Here is a 17,085-nt window from a genome sequence, read left to right on the forward strand (position 1 = left end):
CAAAGTTTCATTTATTTTTGTGGTTGTATTGATTTGTTTCATTAAAATACACCTTGAAATATATACTGTTTAAAAGTAGGGCATGATCATTATGAGACAAGGAAAGCTTTAGGCCCAAGGTTGGGTTAGACCTGGGACCAAAAAGGATATGCAGAAAAAGAGGACCAAAAAGGATCAACAAAGGGGAGGAAAGTAAATAAGCATTCCAGGTACCAGATTCTGTATAAAACCCAGAAATGCCCTGGAATAAAACATGCTCTTGAATGTCCTAAGCTATTTAAGCAGCCTGCTGGTTTTGCAGGTCAGCATGTATAACCCTGGCTGCTAAGGGCTTGACAAACACTACCAGGGTTCTGACCTTACACTGAAATTCCTTGAACTCTGTGTACCTGTGTGCATGCACACAACATGCCTGGCTCGGCCTGCATGTTACCAGTCACAAGGAGCATCATTAATGAGTGCTCTGGTAGGAAGCATAACTTAGAGGCTAACAAGTTCTAGGGGAAGAGGGAGGTCAATACAGACTGCCAGCCACCAGCTCCAAGCAGCTTGTTTTTTAAGTATGGTGAGATCTAGACCTTTTACTTTGACATCAGTCATCTCAAAAACGGGAACCTCGTGTTTGCCACTACTCCAGGTAACCATCTCTCTTTCTGGGAAAAGATTTTCAGAGGTATTCTAAGATTCTGGTTGTTATAGATTTGTTCTTTGGGTACCTTAACTATTCTTATACTTAAAAGATTCCCTTTAAGAAAGTGTTACCAGCATGACTTGTATTTACTGGTCAGAGATACAGAAAACAAAATGGTCCATGACATTAGTCTTCTTTCTTCTGTATCTGTTCTGTTGCTATTGAAGCAATATGATGCAATTTACTCTTTGCTTAACTTTGCTAGGTTGTGAACTTTTTTAAATAAAAAATGTTATTGATTTGTCAAAATGCTGCAGAAGGACTCATTTTAAGACATGTTTACTGTTGCCTGCAACTGTACTTAAGGCTTGACCGTTTTTCAGTGCTGAACAATGTAGACAGAACCATCTTAGAGTTTATTTTGGTTCCTCTGCTCTAGCATCTCATTCAGACTAATACCTGCATCTCTATATCTGTGTTACTTGAATGCGATGTATCTGAAAGATTTAGGTCTGAAATACATTATGACTTTGCTCGCCATTTCATGATGACCCCGAAGCTTGATAGCTGATGCACTGGCAGTGAGGCAGTAATAATGTAAGACTGTGGACTCCATGCTAGGTAGGGTACAGCACGCTAGGAGTCTAGGAAGTGACTTGAAATAGAAATGCTGGCTTTATTTGTTTATCTGTTAAGCTGGATCCCAAATGATTTCATCAACTCATAAATAAACTTTCCTTATGAACAAAATTTGAATGTTCATTTTCCTCTCAGTTAGTATGCAAATCTATTTGCAGCATTTCTAGCAAAAGTGAGTGCAACTCATTTTCTGTGCTTATAAATTGTTCATTACCATGCTCTCTGATGGCCAATTCATGGTTCCATCTGCAACTCCACAATTCTATTTGCCCATATAAAGTTGGTGGAGTGAATATAAGGTGCTGAAGAGGATGCATTCGGGATAAAAGGAAAAAAAAAGATGTATCTCACAAATATTCCCAAGCCTATCATTTAAAATTTTGTAACTTCATACCTATATTTATTGTTTGTATGGGAAAGTCCAGGAAAATAAATACTTCACTGATCTCATTAACCCAAGTTTTAGGACTACCTATAAATGACATTTGTAAAGATTTTCTTGGAAGAGTCTCAGGTCCAGGGAAAAACAAACCTACAAACAAAACCTCTAGGAAGGAGTACTTTCTTTCCTCTGTGATGTGAGTTATTGTAAAACGTACAAGGCTCAACACAGAGAACTAAGATAATTATATTGAAATGCCTATGGTTTGGGTCCTTTAAAGCAAAACAATCTAGGTTATTACTTACTCTCTCTTCTTTGATAAAGAGAGAAAAGTAAATCTCAACTGGAATGTCATGTAAGTTTAAATCGACCTTCCCCTTAGAGCCAGTTAAAGTCACTCCTTCATGCATATATTTAACACCCATTAATGCTAATGGAATGGACTTCTGTTTTCATGTAGGGAACTTGATTTCTTTGTGTGAAAATAATACTCGCAAATAATGAACTTCCTTCCTCTGGCTAAAATGCGAAAGCAGGGAAAAAATACAAGGTGCAAAAAAGGTCTTTAGAGAAAGCCAAATCTGCCTAAAGAACAAACAAAAGGACTTTTCACATCCATCTATATGGGTGTGTCTGATAGGAATCTGTCTCATAATATATATCTCTGGTCACTGCAGAGCTAGACAATCTATCCAGAGATTTTTTTCAATTAAAATTCTGTACACCAATAATAGACTCTGCAACAGAGCTTTTAATTAAAAAAACAAATGAAATGATATAAACCCACATTGTCTCTAAGCACTGTTTGTACTAAAGGATTAGACTAATGAGAGTTCGGATTTTATTGTTCTAAACATGTGTTTCAGTTGGTGCTCTCGGACCCACCATGTGAAGAAAAGGAAATGTAAGTAAATGGCAGGAGGCTCCATGTTTTTATTTAGCATTTTCAAAATTCAAAGAATAAATAGGCTCAAGTCATTTGAGAAGCCCCAAATGAGTTTCAAATGATGATTATAATCATGCAAGAAAATAAGATTGAGTTGTTTTTAAATGCAAATGGCTCAATTTTTCTAAACGCAGAAAAAAGATGCACTTTTATTATGATTGGCTTTGTTCAATATATGGGCCCCATTGATTTCTAGGCATTTTTTATTACTGTACTCTCCACCATTGAGGTATCAGAGTTCTTTAAGTTCATGAAAAAAATCACAAGATCATCTATGGCTGCATCCACACTCAGTAAGTCACAGTGATACTGGGCTGCAGTTTTCTGGATATTCATTTTCAAGAATAAGCAAACTCAGAAAAATTCTAACCTGTATTATGTGTATATTTCAAAGTGCTTTTGATATAAACTACGTGAATAATTGACTCAATATTCTCACTCTTTGTGCTATAGACTTAATGATCCCCAGAATTCTATCCGGGAAATGAGTAGAAGGTACCATTAATAATACTGCTGTTGATTAATGATAACTGGAATGCACTGTGACTTTGTGCAAGTGTCAGAAAAGCATGTCTGCCAAGCACTGTCTTCTGGGTGTAGCCCTCACTGCCTCACTAACTGTTTTCAGTTATCTTTGCCTGTTAACCTCAAGGCCATGGTCTCAAAGCCTGGACACTGCCTCCAAATTTAAGAGGCCATGTTATGTGAATGCCTTCCTTGGCTCTTTTGGGTTTGGTGGATCTTCTCATCATTGATAATCTGCGTGTTAAGTTTGTGCCATTCTTCCAGCTTTTGCATGGCTCTCCTTTGCTCTATCTTTGCATTGGTTTTAGACTTTTTTCTGTCTTCTGGTGTTTGTGACATAAGGGAGGTTCTGATCACTGATGTCCTTACTGAACTCTGGATCTCCTGGCTGCCTCATCTTGCCCAATCATCTTTTGCCTTTGACCCAGAATAAGAGAATAAAGAAATTCACAATTGGAAAGGCTCATAAATGTTGAACCTAATTCTCCAATCAATACAATAGGAAAATATACCGTTGAGGAACTTGATAAGCTGCCTTTAGAGTCACTGAGGCTATTGGTCTCCTTTTCAAATAAAGAAATTGAGACTCAGAGACCCCAGGGTTTCAATTAGTACTTAAGTACAATTCTTTTTTTGGCTACCTCACTTTGCATGTAAATGCCTGTTATATTTGTCATTATTTAACACCATTGCTTTTAAATGGAAATAAGAATCTACTTCAAATAAAATCCAAGTTAGCAGAAAATAAGGCCAAAAAAAAAAAAAAAAAGAGAGAGAGAGAGAAGGCAAGAAAGTACCTGGTATTGTAGTAGGTGGGATTGAGTAACTATATGTATTGAAGATGCTCTCCCAAATCTTTTGTCACTATAGGAAGGTATTTGAGAGACAATTATTTAAATCTGTTTTCAAACCCAAACTATTTATTCTCATTTAACCTACTCAATTTATTACTATAATAGCATTTCTTTAGTATGAACAATACATTGCTAGGCTGCCTTTGTATAAAATTTAAATACTGTAAGTAATTTAGTATATGAAATAAACATGATAGAGCCTCCCCATTACATGCCCAATCCTTTCTTTTCCCAGAAATAAGCAAGTACAGTGATGTGCATAGATGTTCATAATAGGGTAACTTACAAAACATAAATATGATCCTACATATATAAGATTCTGTTAATCAATTGCATTAATAGATTGCATTTATTGCATCAATAGATTAATATGTCACCAACTTACCTGGCTTGAGTAAGTTAAATGTTTTGCTCAAGAGTAAGCAGGTAAAATGCAGAGCTTGGATTTGAACCCAGGCCTGACTTCTGAGTCCAGAATTTTATACAACTATGTACATGTATACATATGTATACTATATATGTGTTATAATTTTGTACTACCAACCAATATTGGATGTCTAATATTAAATGAAATGATACACTGGGAGAAATTACTGGGGGATAGTAGGTTCACCTATTCTTCTAGATACTATACACTTACCTCCAATTAATTAAGTCAATACCAGTCTCTGGATGATATGGTAGGGCACCCATCTCTCTCCCAGATTATTGTAGCTAAATTGCACTTCTGCCTGTGTTAAGGTATGATTTAAAAAAGAAAAGGATCCATGGAATTTGTTACTGCATTTATTCTAAGAGCATATGAAAAACATTGCTCCATTGCCAACAGTATCCTCTTCATAAAGCCCCCTAGTTTGAATTCTCCTCTGGTGTCTACTCCAGGAATAGTTGTGCATCTGGTGAGTAATGCTGCATGATTTTGTTAATTTTAGAGGATACCATATAACCAGTTCTTCCTCTCATCCTATTCGCTGCTAGAAAGGTTAAGCCAGATCTCGAGTTGGGTTCTAATTTTACATACTACATTCAGTTTTAAAAATGATCTCACTCTTGGCTTATTCTCTTTGTGTGATACCCTCCATGCTCTCATTTCTATTACTTTTTTTGTATTTTTACTATTTATAAAACATGTTGGAGCACAGGATATTGAATGCATTCAAGCAGTACTCCACATAGTAATGTGAGGCCAGAGCTGGCTTTTACTGTTCCCAGTGGTGGTGCTGCATGGTGGTAGGAGACACCAACTCCACTGCCCGACCGTGTGGGTGTGAAGCCTGACTCTCCCACTTGCAGCTCTGTTATCTTGGGCAAGCTACTTAATGTCTCCACGACTGAATTTTCTCAATTGTAAAATGAGGATTGTAATATTGTGACCTTACCCAATAACATGGTAAATTTGAAAGCGAGTTGATTCCCCTCGAGTTACATAACTGGTTTAGAAGAATGCTTGGCACAGGAATTTCTGGGCAATTCTAGCAAAGGAGCCAACAGAGTGAGGCTGCAGTTTTCTTCCTGAATTTATCAAATTAATGAAATGGTAGTTACTCTTAGGTCCACAGAATCTCAGCACTGAGAAGAATAATAAAGATCAATAAGTCTAATCATCCCTATAGAGCAAGAATCATCTCTGCATAGCCTTCCAGTAGGGTCAGAAATGACCTCCTTCAGCAACTGCTTCCAGAGAACTCTGATTATTGGGAATGTCGTCCTTAAGCATCATAGTTGGCTCTCATTTCTCCTGACCGTTTTTCATTTTTGGCAGAATCCCAATTTGACCAATCATATATACACCTCCAAATAGTAACTTCAATTTTAAAAAATGTAAGTTTTCCTACAGTGAATATCTTGCATCTACAATTTGACTAATTAGAACATTGTTACAGTTTACTGTCTTTTTTTTTTTTTTTTAAGAATTAAGAAAAATCTGTTTAAAAGGCACCTGGCTGGCTCAGTCAGTAGAGTGTGAGACTCTTGATCCCAGGGTCATGAGTTCAAGCCCCACGTTGGGCTGGAGCTTGCTTAAAATGAAAAAGATTTAAAAAAGAAAAAACAAACAAACAAAAAATTTTAAATCGGTTTAAAAATTGACCTTAAGAAAAACATGGAAAGAATGGTGGAGTAGGAGGGAAGCACACAGAGTCAGAAGACCTGTAATCTGGTTTGAATTCTTCAGCCTTGGGGCATCTGGGTGGCTCTGTTGGTTAAGTATCAGACTTTGGTTGAGGTGCTTATCTCACAGTTCATGGGTCTGAGCCCTGTATTGGGCTCTATGCTGACAGCTCAGAGTCTGGAGCCTGCTTTAGAGTCTATGTCTCCATCTCTCTCTTTCTGTTATTGCCCTGCTCATACTCTCTCAAAAACAAATAAACATTTTTAAAAAATTATAAATAAGTAAGTAAGTAAATAAATAAATAAAATCTTTGGCCAGCTAATGACCTCCTTACTGACTTTTCTTGAGTCTGTCTCAAGTTTGACTTTCCTTTACTCTGGGTTTTTGTTGTAGAGTGTGTAAAATCCTAAGAGTGAAAGAGATGATCCCAAAGGTGGCTGTAATTCTGAAATTATGTGATCATCTTGCATTTGTCCAGCTAACTGTTTTTTGGCCATTGTATTTGGTTCATACCATAAACTCCACCAGTGGTTGCATAGGATCAGAAAGAGAAAGTGAAATAAGGCAATTTGGATAATAACTATCACAAGGAGCAAATATTGAGTGGCTCAAAAATTAGATCTGAGAAACAAATTGAGGGACTTAATCTTTAGAATTTACATTATGATAAGGATATGGTCTATTTTTACATGTATGGAGGGTGAGCAGAGATATAATGGAGGAAGATGAAGTAATCCACACTTCTGATGATGCACTTAGATTTTAAGATTCCAAACAGAAACCCTCTTCTCTTTATTGGGCTAGGACACAAGAAAATTCCCCCACATCCATCTAAGGTGGGATACTACACGTTTAAGATTTATATATTTTAAGATAACATTTAAAATTTATGGCTATAAAAGTAATACATTGTACATTCAAACAGTATAAAAATATGGAAAAGATAAAGTGCCTCATGATGCCATTTGCAAGAGAAGGAAGCATTGTTAGTAATTTGGTGTGTATGAGTATACAACTATATAATACCTGTTTAGTGAAATCATTGTATTTGTGTAAAAGAAAATATACAAAGTAGAATTGAGCCCCCTCGATCATTTTACTTCATGAGGCTTTTAATTAGAAGTATGAATCTACATTCTTTTTGATGACTAGATAGCATTCTTTTATAAGGATGTGGCATTGATATTTTTAAAATTCTTTATTGATGACTCCTTATCTTAGGATGCTTTTTAAAGTTATACTTCAGCTGTCATTTTTTCCCAGCCCTTTGTACCTTTGTCTTTAGGTGAACACACACACACACACACACACACACACACACACACTCTAAAACACACAAAAAAACTTGTTCACTGGGTTATTAACTTTCCTATTAGATGTTTGGGGTAAAATTTTGATGTTGACACTTCACAACTGTTAAAAAGTCACATCTGAAAGTGCGATGGTAAACATGACACACTGCCTCCTTGGAGATGCTGAAAGCAATAAATTAGCTGATAGTTATGAGTGCTTTCAAGCTGAAAAGTACTGAGTGTGATTTTAACAAAGGCTGGAGTAGCCACAATAAGTACAGCTCCGACTCACAAGCTCATCGAGCTGCGATAAACAGGTTTCCACTGTATGTTGACAACGGCCCATGTACTGAGGTATGAGAAACTTCCATCAGCAAATCTACATTCAGCTCACCATGCCTGCCATAGTGCAATAGCACAGAGGTATCTACACCTGGGGAGGAAACCCCTGAAAATCACACTGTGAATTTCATTTTCATGTGATCTTTTTAAACTTATATAAGAAACTGGGATAAGCATCTGACTCTTGATTTCAGCTCAGATCATGATCCCAGGGTATTGGGATCAAGTCCCATGATGAGCCTCACATCAGGGTTTGTGCTGAGAGAAGAGCCTACTTATGATTCTCTCTCTCTCTCTCTCTCTCTCTCTCACTGTCTCTCTCTCTGTCTCTCTCTCCCTCTTTCCCTCTCTTGCATGTTCTCTTTCTCTCTTTAAAAAATAAAAATAAATAAACTTGTCTCAGAATGATTGAATTGTGCCTAGACACACAAATGATTTGTCCATCCTGATTGAAGAAATCAGCTTTTCACTCCTTGGTAAACAGCCTATGTATCACATTCACCCATCTTCCGCTTTTCCCAACTTCTTCTTCCAAGCAGGTGCCCAGTCTGTTACTTTTTACCAAGATATTAAAGGTGAACAGAGATTTTAAGCTTTACCTGGTAAATCTGCTTTTTAAATAACATTAAGTCTCTGGATAAACAGAATGGTGGGATGATTATCTGCCTAATACCCAATACCTCTGACATGTTAGCCCTGAAAAGTTAGTCACTACTTTCTCAATATACAGCTGTATGTGTAACTTGAGAATAAAACCTAGTACAGTGCAATTATCTACGAATGTATCTGACAGCTTCAGCTTCAAATTTACCTGTATTCCTAGACATTTGCTTAATTGTGCTGGGGGTGGGGAGTGGTGCGCAGTGAATCCTTGATTGCTCCCGGGACACTGGTATGGTCAGAACAAATAACATGGTCCAAAAGAATAGGATTTGGCCATTTAGAGATTCAGCACTAATTATTCTTCTTCTACCATCAGGTGCATAAACTATAAAGATCAGTACACCAATGGCTGGTATATCTGGTAAGGACATCCTCAATTTGTTATAAACTTTTGGTGTTATATATACACTCTGATTCCTAAATAATTGACAGGGCACATGAAATCATACAGTTACAAAAATTTAGGGGTCATATAATATGCATGGAAACATCACTTTCCGGTGTCCACTGTTTACTTATGTACTTTCTGTGACAGTGAACTTAACAGTTTTTAGGAATAATAGCTTGTGCCCAATTTAGAGACATTGAACAATAAAATATTTGTTCTTTCTCCTGAAATCTCCCCTAAATGACTCCTCTACTGATTTCAAAAGTCTTGAAAATTCTCAAAATAAGACTGCTACCTTTTGCAAGATAGTCCTTCAGAAATTATAAGACAGTTGTTACAATTCTCCTAAATCATGACTTCCATATTTTCAAAACTAAAGTTTATCAGTTCTCTCAATTAGATGGTTAGTTCCTGTCTTGTCCACCTTTAAATCCCCAACCCCAACATCTAGAATCTGTTCAGATGCTGAAATACTAGTTGAATGTATGGCTGGCTGACTGAAAGAAAGGAATAATGAATGAATTAATTAAGGAACAAAGACCCCACTCCTTAGAACACTCCTCCAATTTCCAGAAGAAATGATCATCACCACCTGGCAAGATCGACCACTCTACGCCAGGGGACATTCTCGATTCAGTGAGATTGGATGAGGTGTGGCGGGGGGTTGCTTAAGGAATTCGGCCTCACATATTTCTTGCATCCTGTCTCCTGAAGCTCTTGCCCCCTATCCAGGAAGTAGCAGGAACTCTTACTCACCCCTTTGCTACTTCTTCTGGCATCAGGTTCTTGTTGCTGATTTTCCTCCTGGCTATTCTCTGTGGAGTAGTGTTCTTCTGTGTCCAGTGCTGGCTGAGGAGACCCCGAATTGATTCCCCAAGGCGCACTATGGCTGTTTTTGCTGTTGGAGACTTGGACCCGGTTTATGGTGAGCTGTCTGCACACTTCTTGATTTCCTGTTTGAAACCTAATGGTTTGCAGTGAATTGAAAAACTAACCTTTGGAAAGCAGATTTGTGAACTGAGAACAAGTCTCCTTTGAAGACTCAAAGGAAATTAGTGGGGAGAGAGTCTACATGAGATAACTCCAGAAGAAAGGAGACCCCTACCCAAAATGTGTCTCAGGGTAATGACTCATAGTTGAACCTAAACATTTTGCTCAGTCAATATACAGAAGTAAAGAGAGATACAGGGCTTGTCACTCCAAGTGAGTGGTAAGGCTTAAGGTACAGAACCGCCTCTCTGAGTCTTTGATATGAGTCTAGCCTGCCATGTTCAGAGTCTCATTTACTAAGTTCTCTATGCCTCACTTATCTGCAGTAACATTGAACCACACTTTCCAGATTATCTGCTACCAATGCACAGCCTGAAATACTTGGAACTGGACAGGTGGATATCAATATCCATGTCTTTTCTCCCCAGACACATAGGCAGCACCCTGATCCTGCCTACTTCCAACCCCCATGCCCAAAACCATGCCCTTTCTGCTATTTTCTAGTTTACATAAGAGTACAGAATGGAGAAAATTCAAGTTTTAGAGTTATTTGTAACTGCTAGACTTACCTGTATGTAACAAAACTATCGCTTAACTGATTTCTGGGAGGTCACAGATCATAGTTTACTTATTTGGATTAAGCATTGTTCTCAACCGGACCATCTATTGTGAAACTTGCCCTGTAAGGTGCCATATTGTACACCATCCAATGTGGTTGCCTCACAAGGGAGTGGTGGGGATTAATAGCTGCCCTTCAGGAATTTGGACCAGCATAGGATTTTCAATAAATGGAGCAGGGCATGCCCTGAGAAAACTAATAGCTAAATGAAAAGTGGGGGTAAAGAAGATCTTACATGTTTTAATATCAAAACTTGGTACCCTAAGATTTAGTGATCATATTTACTATTGGCTTTTTAAAAAGTCATTATTTAATGGAAGAACACATGTCAATTTGAGAAATGGTTATTTGGGGAAGGATAATTAAAGTCTCCAATGAAAAAAAATAATCTTTCTCTTAAAATCGAACACATTCTATTAAGCATAGGAGGAAATAGGGTCACTGACATTCTAATAAATTGCATTAGTCAAAATGGTCTATTTTTCTTTATTTAATTTGAGGTATTTAACAAATAAATGCAATTATGATTCTTCTAACCTGACTTCAGTTCCTAAAGAAGAGAATCTGCCCTAGTTTTCTTAGCCTTTTACTTATTAGGAAGAAGACTCTTTTCTAGACTGTCTTGAATCTTTAAAAACATCTCCCCTTAATTATAAGTAAGCTACCCAGTTATACTGTGATCATTTTTAAGGCAGTTTATATGCCACAGTTATATCCCTATTTAGCGAATGTTTTATATCTCCTGTGTGTGGTTTACACATGTGCTTTTGAAATTGCCTAAACAGGTATGGCTGGGAGAGAAGGTGTCAATAATGATGGATTACTGCAATAATCTGTATGTAATCATACCAAATGCAGGGCATTAGAATCACATTCTCTATATTGCTGTATTACCTGAAGTCATTATGGACGAGAAAAGAATATACTTGGGAAGAAATATTTTTTAAAAAACTATATAGTCACAGTTTATTTCACATGTACCAAGTGCTAGGCGCAAGATCGAGGCTTCTCAGATATTCCTAACTGCTAAATATCAACAATTTTCCTCAAAGGATGTTATATAATTTTCTCACTGTGCTGGGTAAATATACCACATAGACCTTTGCTGCAAGCCAACTAATAGACTTCAAGTTGTCCATAATTGAGGGCAGGGACCCAGCGGAAATCTGGGCAGGGCACTCATGACTCATTCACCTCAACCCTTGCACTAAGTACAACCTGGTATCTCTAAACACCAGACAGTTCCACTGGGTGATTCTTACTCTCCAGAATCCTCATTCCCTTTCTCATTCTCTTTGGTCCTCTTTAATTTCACCAGTAGCTCGTTGAATCTTATTTTGCTCAGGAAACAAAGTCTCTCTCAGCTTAAGTTGCATTACAAAACTCATTTTTGTTGCTTTCCATCTTAGGATCAGAGGTTCAGTTGTCCATTTCTCTTTATTTATTTATTTTCTCCTTGCCTAGTTAGGTGTTAGGTTACCCCACCCACCACATATCTCCCATCCTCTCTCAGGGATGCTCAGAAATGCTGTACAGACAGTGGACAGCTATTCACACAGTCTTTGATGGGGATGTACCTCCCAGAGCTGTGTTTCTCCGCATTCCTGTTTCTCCTCTCCAAACCAAAATACAACAGCGGCACCTGGGAGGCTCAGTCAGTTAAGCATCTGACTCTTGATTTCAGCTCAGGTCATGATCCCTGACCTGCATGAGGCTCTCTTTCCCACTGCCCCACCTCCACTTGTGCTCTGTCTTTTTCCCCTCTCTCTTCTGTTTCTAAAAAAAATCACAATAGAATAATTTATGAAGTGGTATTCTCTGTGATCTTTAGTGACATCTTCCTGACTAGCAATTTCTGTATTACAAATCCCAGGAAGTCAATATTTTAAGGAATTCTGAAACCCAGACCAGACCCAGACTGGATTTCTTTTCCCCACTGGATCCCCATTACAGTTTCATTTCCCCTGACAAGTGATTCTTTCTATCTACTTTATCTGGAAAAGGAGATTTTCTCTGTAAGGGAAATGAAGGAACCACTCCAGGATCTTTTTATGGCTACAATGGAGGTCAGGGCCAAAATCTCCACAGCACCTCACAGATTATGTGCTCACAGCTTCAAGGGGAGTCCAGTCACTGCCAGAGTCACATACCCACACTGCTGGGTATGGGGCTGCACCTGAGTCTTCCTCAGAGTCCCAGGTCAGAAGACAGGGGAAAATGAGAACCCAGTTGAAAGATAACAGTGATGTAAGAATATAAAATAAGGTTTCTGGACACCATGCCTCCCTTTGAGCACAAAGGGGTACCTAACACATTCCCTCCTGAATAGAGAATATAGGAAATGGGTCATTTAAAACATTTTAATGGAGAGAACTAGATTCGCTCTATTAAACTTGGGTTTCTTCCTAGACCTTTATTTTATTTCTTAAAAAATTACCTCATGCTATTGCCACCATTGTTGAATATATTAGTTGAAACAGTTCTGCTCTTCTGACCTGTGGGTCCAAGGTTTGACTCCCAGGATCCCATGGAAGCTGCCCTCAACTGAAGAACCAGAAGAAAATTTTGACAGAATATGGAAAGCTACAGTAGACTGAATCCAAGTGCTGTTAAAATACATACAATAGGAAATTTCTCTCACTACCAATTCCACACAGTATTATTATGACTCAAGTCTTGTCAATGATCTTTTTTAATGTTTATTTTTTTAATTTGGGAGAGAGAGAGAGAGGAAGAAAGAGAGAGAGAGAGAATGAGTGGGGGAGAGGCAGAGAGAATGGGAGACCCATAATCTGAAGAAGGCTCCAAGGTCCCAGCTGTCAGCACAGAGTCTGACATAGGGTTTGCATCCACGAGATCATGACCTGAGCTGGAGTCAGACACTTAATGGACTGAACCATCCAAGTGCCCCATCAAGTTGTCAATTACCTCGGTTAGAAATATCCAAGAGAGAAAAGTAAGCACATGGCTTGGGATCTCCATAAACAGTGTCTAAGGAAGGCCTTGCCAGCTGAGACAATCCTAATGCATGATGAAATTTTGGTCTGGGACTGGTCCTTGGGGATTTCACACAAACACCAGGCCCCAGTTGCATCTCCTGGGCCAGTAGTCGTGTCTTCACAGCCTTCTGCTGATCCAGTGCTCAAATTTCCCTGTCTTCCTTTCCCTCTCATGGGCTCTACATGTTTTTCATGTCCGTAACATGTTCCGATGAAGTTTTCTATGCACCTTAAGGGGAGAGAGAATTCCTCTGATACCCCTTGGAGGATGAGGAGGAAAGGGTGGTATTGCTAGAGAAAAAAGGAAAGAGGAACCAAAAGAAAGTCAGGAGCATGAAGGAAAAGGGGAAAGATGAAGAGCAAGAAGAAAAGGAATCTATAGTTTGAGGGTTGGAGAGATTTTGAGGACTGAAATTAATACCTATTTACTGTATACAACCCTTGAAGTCATGTTTTTGTTTTTGTTTTTGCTTTTCTTTTCCTGTCTCAGTCCTATATCCTCTTCCTGGACTCAGCCCCAGGGGTCCCCTAGGCAGTCTCTTCTTCCATTATCACCTTCCCCCCCCTGCCCCAACTCGTTTCCTGGATACAATTTTCCCTTAGCATCCCTGCTAGATGCTAGAGAGGACCTGTTTAGTGTTCTATGCCTTCCTGAGTGGGGCCGTCCATAAAGTGGTCCTTGCGACCTCTTGGCCCTTCTTTCAGTCATCAGACCCTAACTATTCTAGAATTAACTTAGCACCTGTGTTAGGGGCAAACACGATTTCTTGTTTCAGTGTTGTCTTACGGCCTTACCTTAGCTTACCTAATGTATTTTAATGATGCTTTTAGGATCTTTCTTATCTGAGAAGTCCACAGAAAACAGGAGATTTGCAGACTTACTCCTCCCTCAAATGTATAAATGGAGAGAACACACACTGGGCACCAGAAAGTGAGTTTTAAAGGAATGCATAAAAAATTTTAGTAAAGGTGGGCAAAGAAAATCATTATAATTCTCCATAACCGTCTGTACTCCAAGATCAAGGACTGTGAGACAGGGTAAATAGACAGAAAATGCAAGTGACTTAAGAAAAATTTTTGAGTTTGTTTTTTTAATGGTTTTGCTTATTAAATCTGTATTTGAAAAAAAGGCAAAGAAGTTTTAAAGTTGATTGCAAACAGAAAGTTTTCTGTTAATTTACTGAAAATAATGAAAATAGGTTTTCACTGAAAATAAAATTTCGAAGCTGAATTAAACTCTTATTTATGAAAAAGCAAAACATTAAGGATAATGAATATATAAATGATATTTAATTAAAATAATAAATTACTATAAAAATCTATACTGACTGCTTTTCCATCCTATGTGACTCAGAGCTGGGTCCGGTGAGCTCTAATAGGGTAGCAAACAGACCCCATGCCATTCCTGAGATGCCAGCAAGGTGAGCACTTACAGCAACATCCTTCCTGAGGACACTCATCTTCGCTTAGCTCCTCTTGGGGGCTGATCTCCTCGATAATGCTGCCTTTCAGAGATCCAATCTTCCTGACCCCATTTCTTCTGCAATTGCAGAGATAATCTTCCCTTTTTCTTACTTCAGGGCAAATAGAAATACTAGTCTTTCAGCAATGATGAAATAGGAGGGTTCTGAATTGGGGAGGGGAAGGAAACCTGGACAGGGACAGAGAAGAAGCACGCCCTTTCACGCCAGTTCTTTTCTGCCCCCATTCTCCTGGATCCTATCTTATTTTAGGAAGGCTTCTTTTTTTTTTAATGTTTGTTTATTTTAAAAGACAGAGGGAGAGGGCAGGGGAAGGGCAGAGAGAGAGAGGCAGACAAAGGATCTAAAGCAAGCTCTACACCAACAGCACTGATATGGGGCTCAAACTCACGAACCATAAAACCATGATCGGAGTCGAAGTTGGACACTTAACTGACACAGCAAGGTGCCCCGAGGATGGTTTCTGAAGTATTATTTCTGTATACTTTTTATGATCTACATGTAAATATTTTGTGACTCATTTTAGACAAGGAAAGAGAGCGTTTCATTCAGGGCATGGTAGTAGTAACAGCTCACATTTATTAAGCATTTAACATGTGCCATGCTCTGTGCTAACATCTCTAGTCTTGTTTATTTTTCCCTACAACCTTACAAGGGGTCTGCTATCATTCTGAACACTCTAAAGATGAGGTAAGCAAGGCACTTAGAAATTAAGTGACACAGTTGATAGTAGAACAGTGACTGAAATTCAGTCACTGGCAACCACTCTCATAGAAGAGGAAGGAATGAGATACAGAAATGAAAAGAGAAGAAAGAGTTCGAAGGGGCAGGTTCACATAAGGCAAGTCATTGGGACTGATCTTAAAGATGTGGGAAATCTGAGCCCTGGCTATAAAAACTCAGCAATGAATCTATTAGTGTGGGAAAATTAAACAACAAACTCATACCTTCTCTGGTAGTTTCATAGAAAACTATAGAAGCATTGCAGGCATTTTAACTGAGTTCACCACATTCTTAATTTGTCAAAAGATAAAAATTATGTCTGCTCACTGACCCCTTCATATGATACAGGTTTCCTCCACCATCTGAAAGCAAGCCTTTCATAAGCCGAAAAGACTTAAAGAAGTGATTACCATTAATTTATATGGAAAAATATTTGAGTGTCTCCAGACCCCCAAAATAACCTCTCTTTGGCTTTTCTGATTCCTTAGGATGCATCTTGCTATTGGATGCACAAAGTAAGTCAAGATAAAGCACAGAGAGATGCTCACAGACACACTTCAAAGCCATGGTGGCTTGACATTGAGCTGCAGAGTGTGGCCTCGGGGAAGGAGCTGCTTGGGGCCACTCTCCTGGTCAGGTGCACACTGCGTCTACAGTGGCTCACTGCAAATCAAATGCTGAGCATCATTCACTTTTCCCCCTTTTTTGTAAAAGCAAAAATCCTCTTTGAATTTCTTTCGGTGAGCAAAAGCAGGTACTAATGGAGGTCTTTCATGAAACAGAAGTAGGGTGATGTGGAACATTCAAAAAGTGGAGGGTACCTGTATTGCATGTAAACATGCTTTGAAAAAAGTTAAAAACCGATATATGTTTGGTTTCACAAAACTTTCTGAACACATTGGCTTCATTATGGTTAATCAAATGGTTATCAAATGAATTCATAATGGGCTTAAGAGCAATGACCAAATTTGTAGTAAGATGATAACAATAAAACTTTCCTACTACAGCGAGTAATTGTTAATATCCATTTGCAAGGAGTACAATATTGATGATAGCAGCAGTAGAGATAAATTTGAGCTAATAATTGTGTCAAGTTAATTTGATCAACCACTCCAGGCAGAATGAGAACTAAATGACCATTGACTTGGTACTGGGTATACCAGGAGCAATTCACCTAGGATATGGACAATGCTTAGTACCAGTACCCACAGTGCAGGGAGGTGCTGGGGCAAATACACTTTGCCAGTGCTAACTGTTTTGTCAGGTGCCTCAGACTTACCTAACATCATTCTAAGTTTCCTAAATGCAAAAGGCTCTAACTCCACAAATTATTCTGTCTCGTAATCTCAGTGCTATAATGTTGATAATTATGATTAAATATTTAACCATTAAAATAAGATAAATTAGAAAATAATACTGTAAATAAAAGAAAATGAATGCATATTCCTAACATATGGTAGAGTTCTTGATATAGAGTACTATTACTACTACGACTACGACT

General features: G+C 38.3%; 1 protein-coding gene across 1 annotated transcript in view; it reads left to right on the forward strand.

The window, feature by feature from the left end:
- The first annotated feature begins 517 nt into the window (after positions 1-517).
- The window catches only part of TMEM207 (transmembrane protein 207), an 18,034-nt gene continuing 1,466 nt past the window's right edge, over positions 518-17,085 (forward strand). The window contains exons 1-4 of the mRNA XM_029938656.1: positions 518-637; positions 2,519-2,556; positions 8,701-8,745; positions 9,555-9,697. Coding sequence (XP_029794516.1) covers positions 563-637; positions 2,519-2,556; positions 8,701-8,745; positions 9,555-9,697 — 301 coding nt within the window. The 5' untranslated portion in view covers positions 518-562. The remainder of the gene's footprint in view (positions 638-2,518; positions 2,557-8,700; positions 8,746-9,554; positions 9,698-17,085) is intronic.

Source organism: Suricata suricatta, chromosome 5, assembly GCF_006229205.1.
Source record: "Suricata suricatta isolate VVHF042 chromosome 5, meerkat_22Aug2017_6uvM2_HiC, whole genome shotgun sequence".
In the NCBI taxonomy this organism is placed as follows: Eukaryota; Metazoa; Chordata; class Mammalia; order Carnivora; family Herpestidae; genus Suricata; species Suricata suricatta.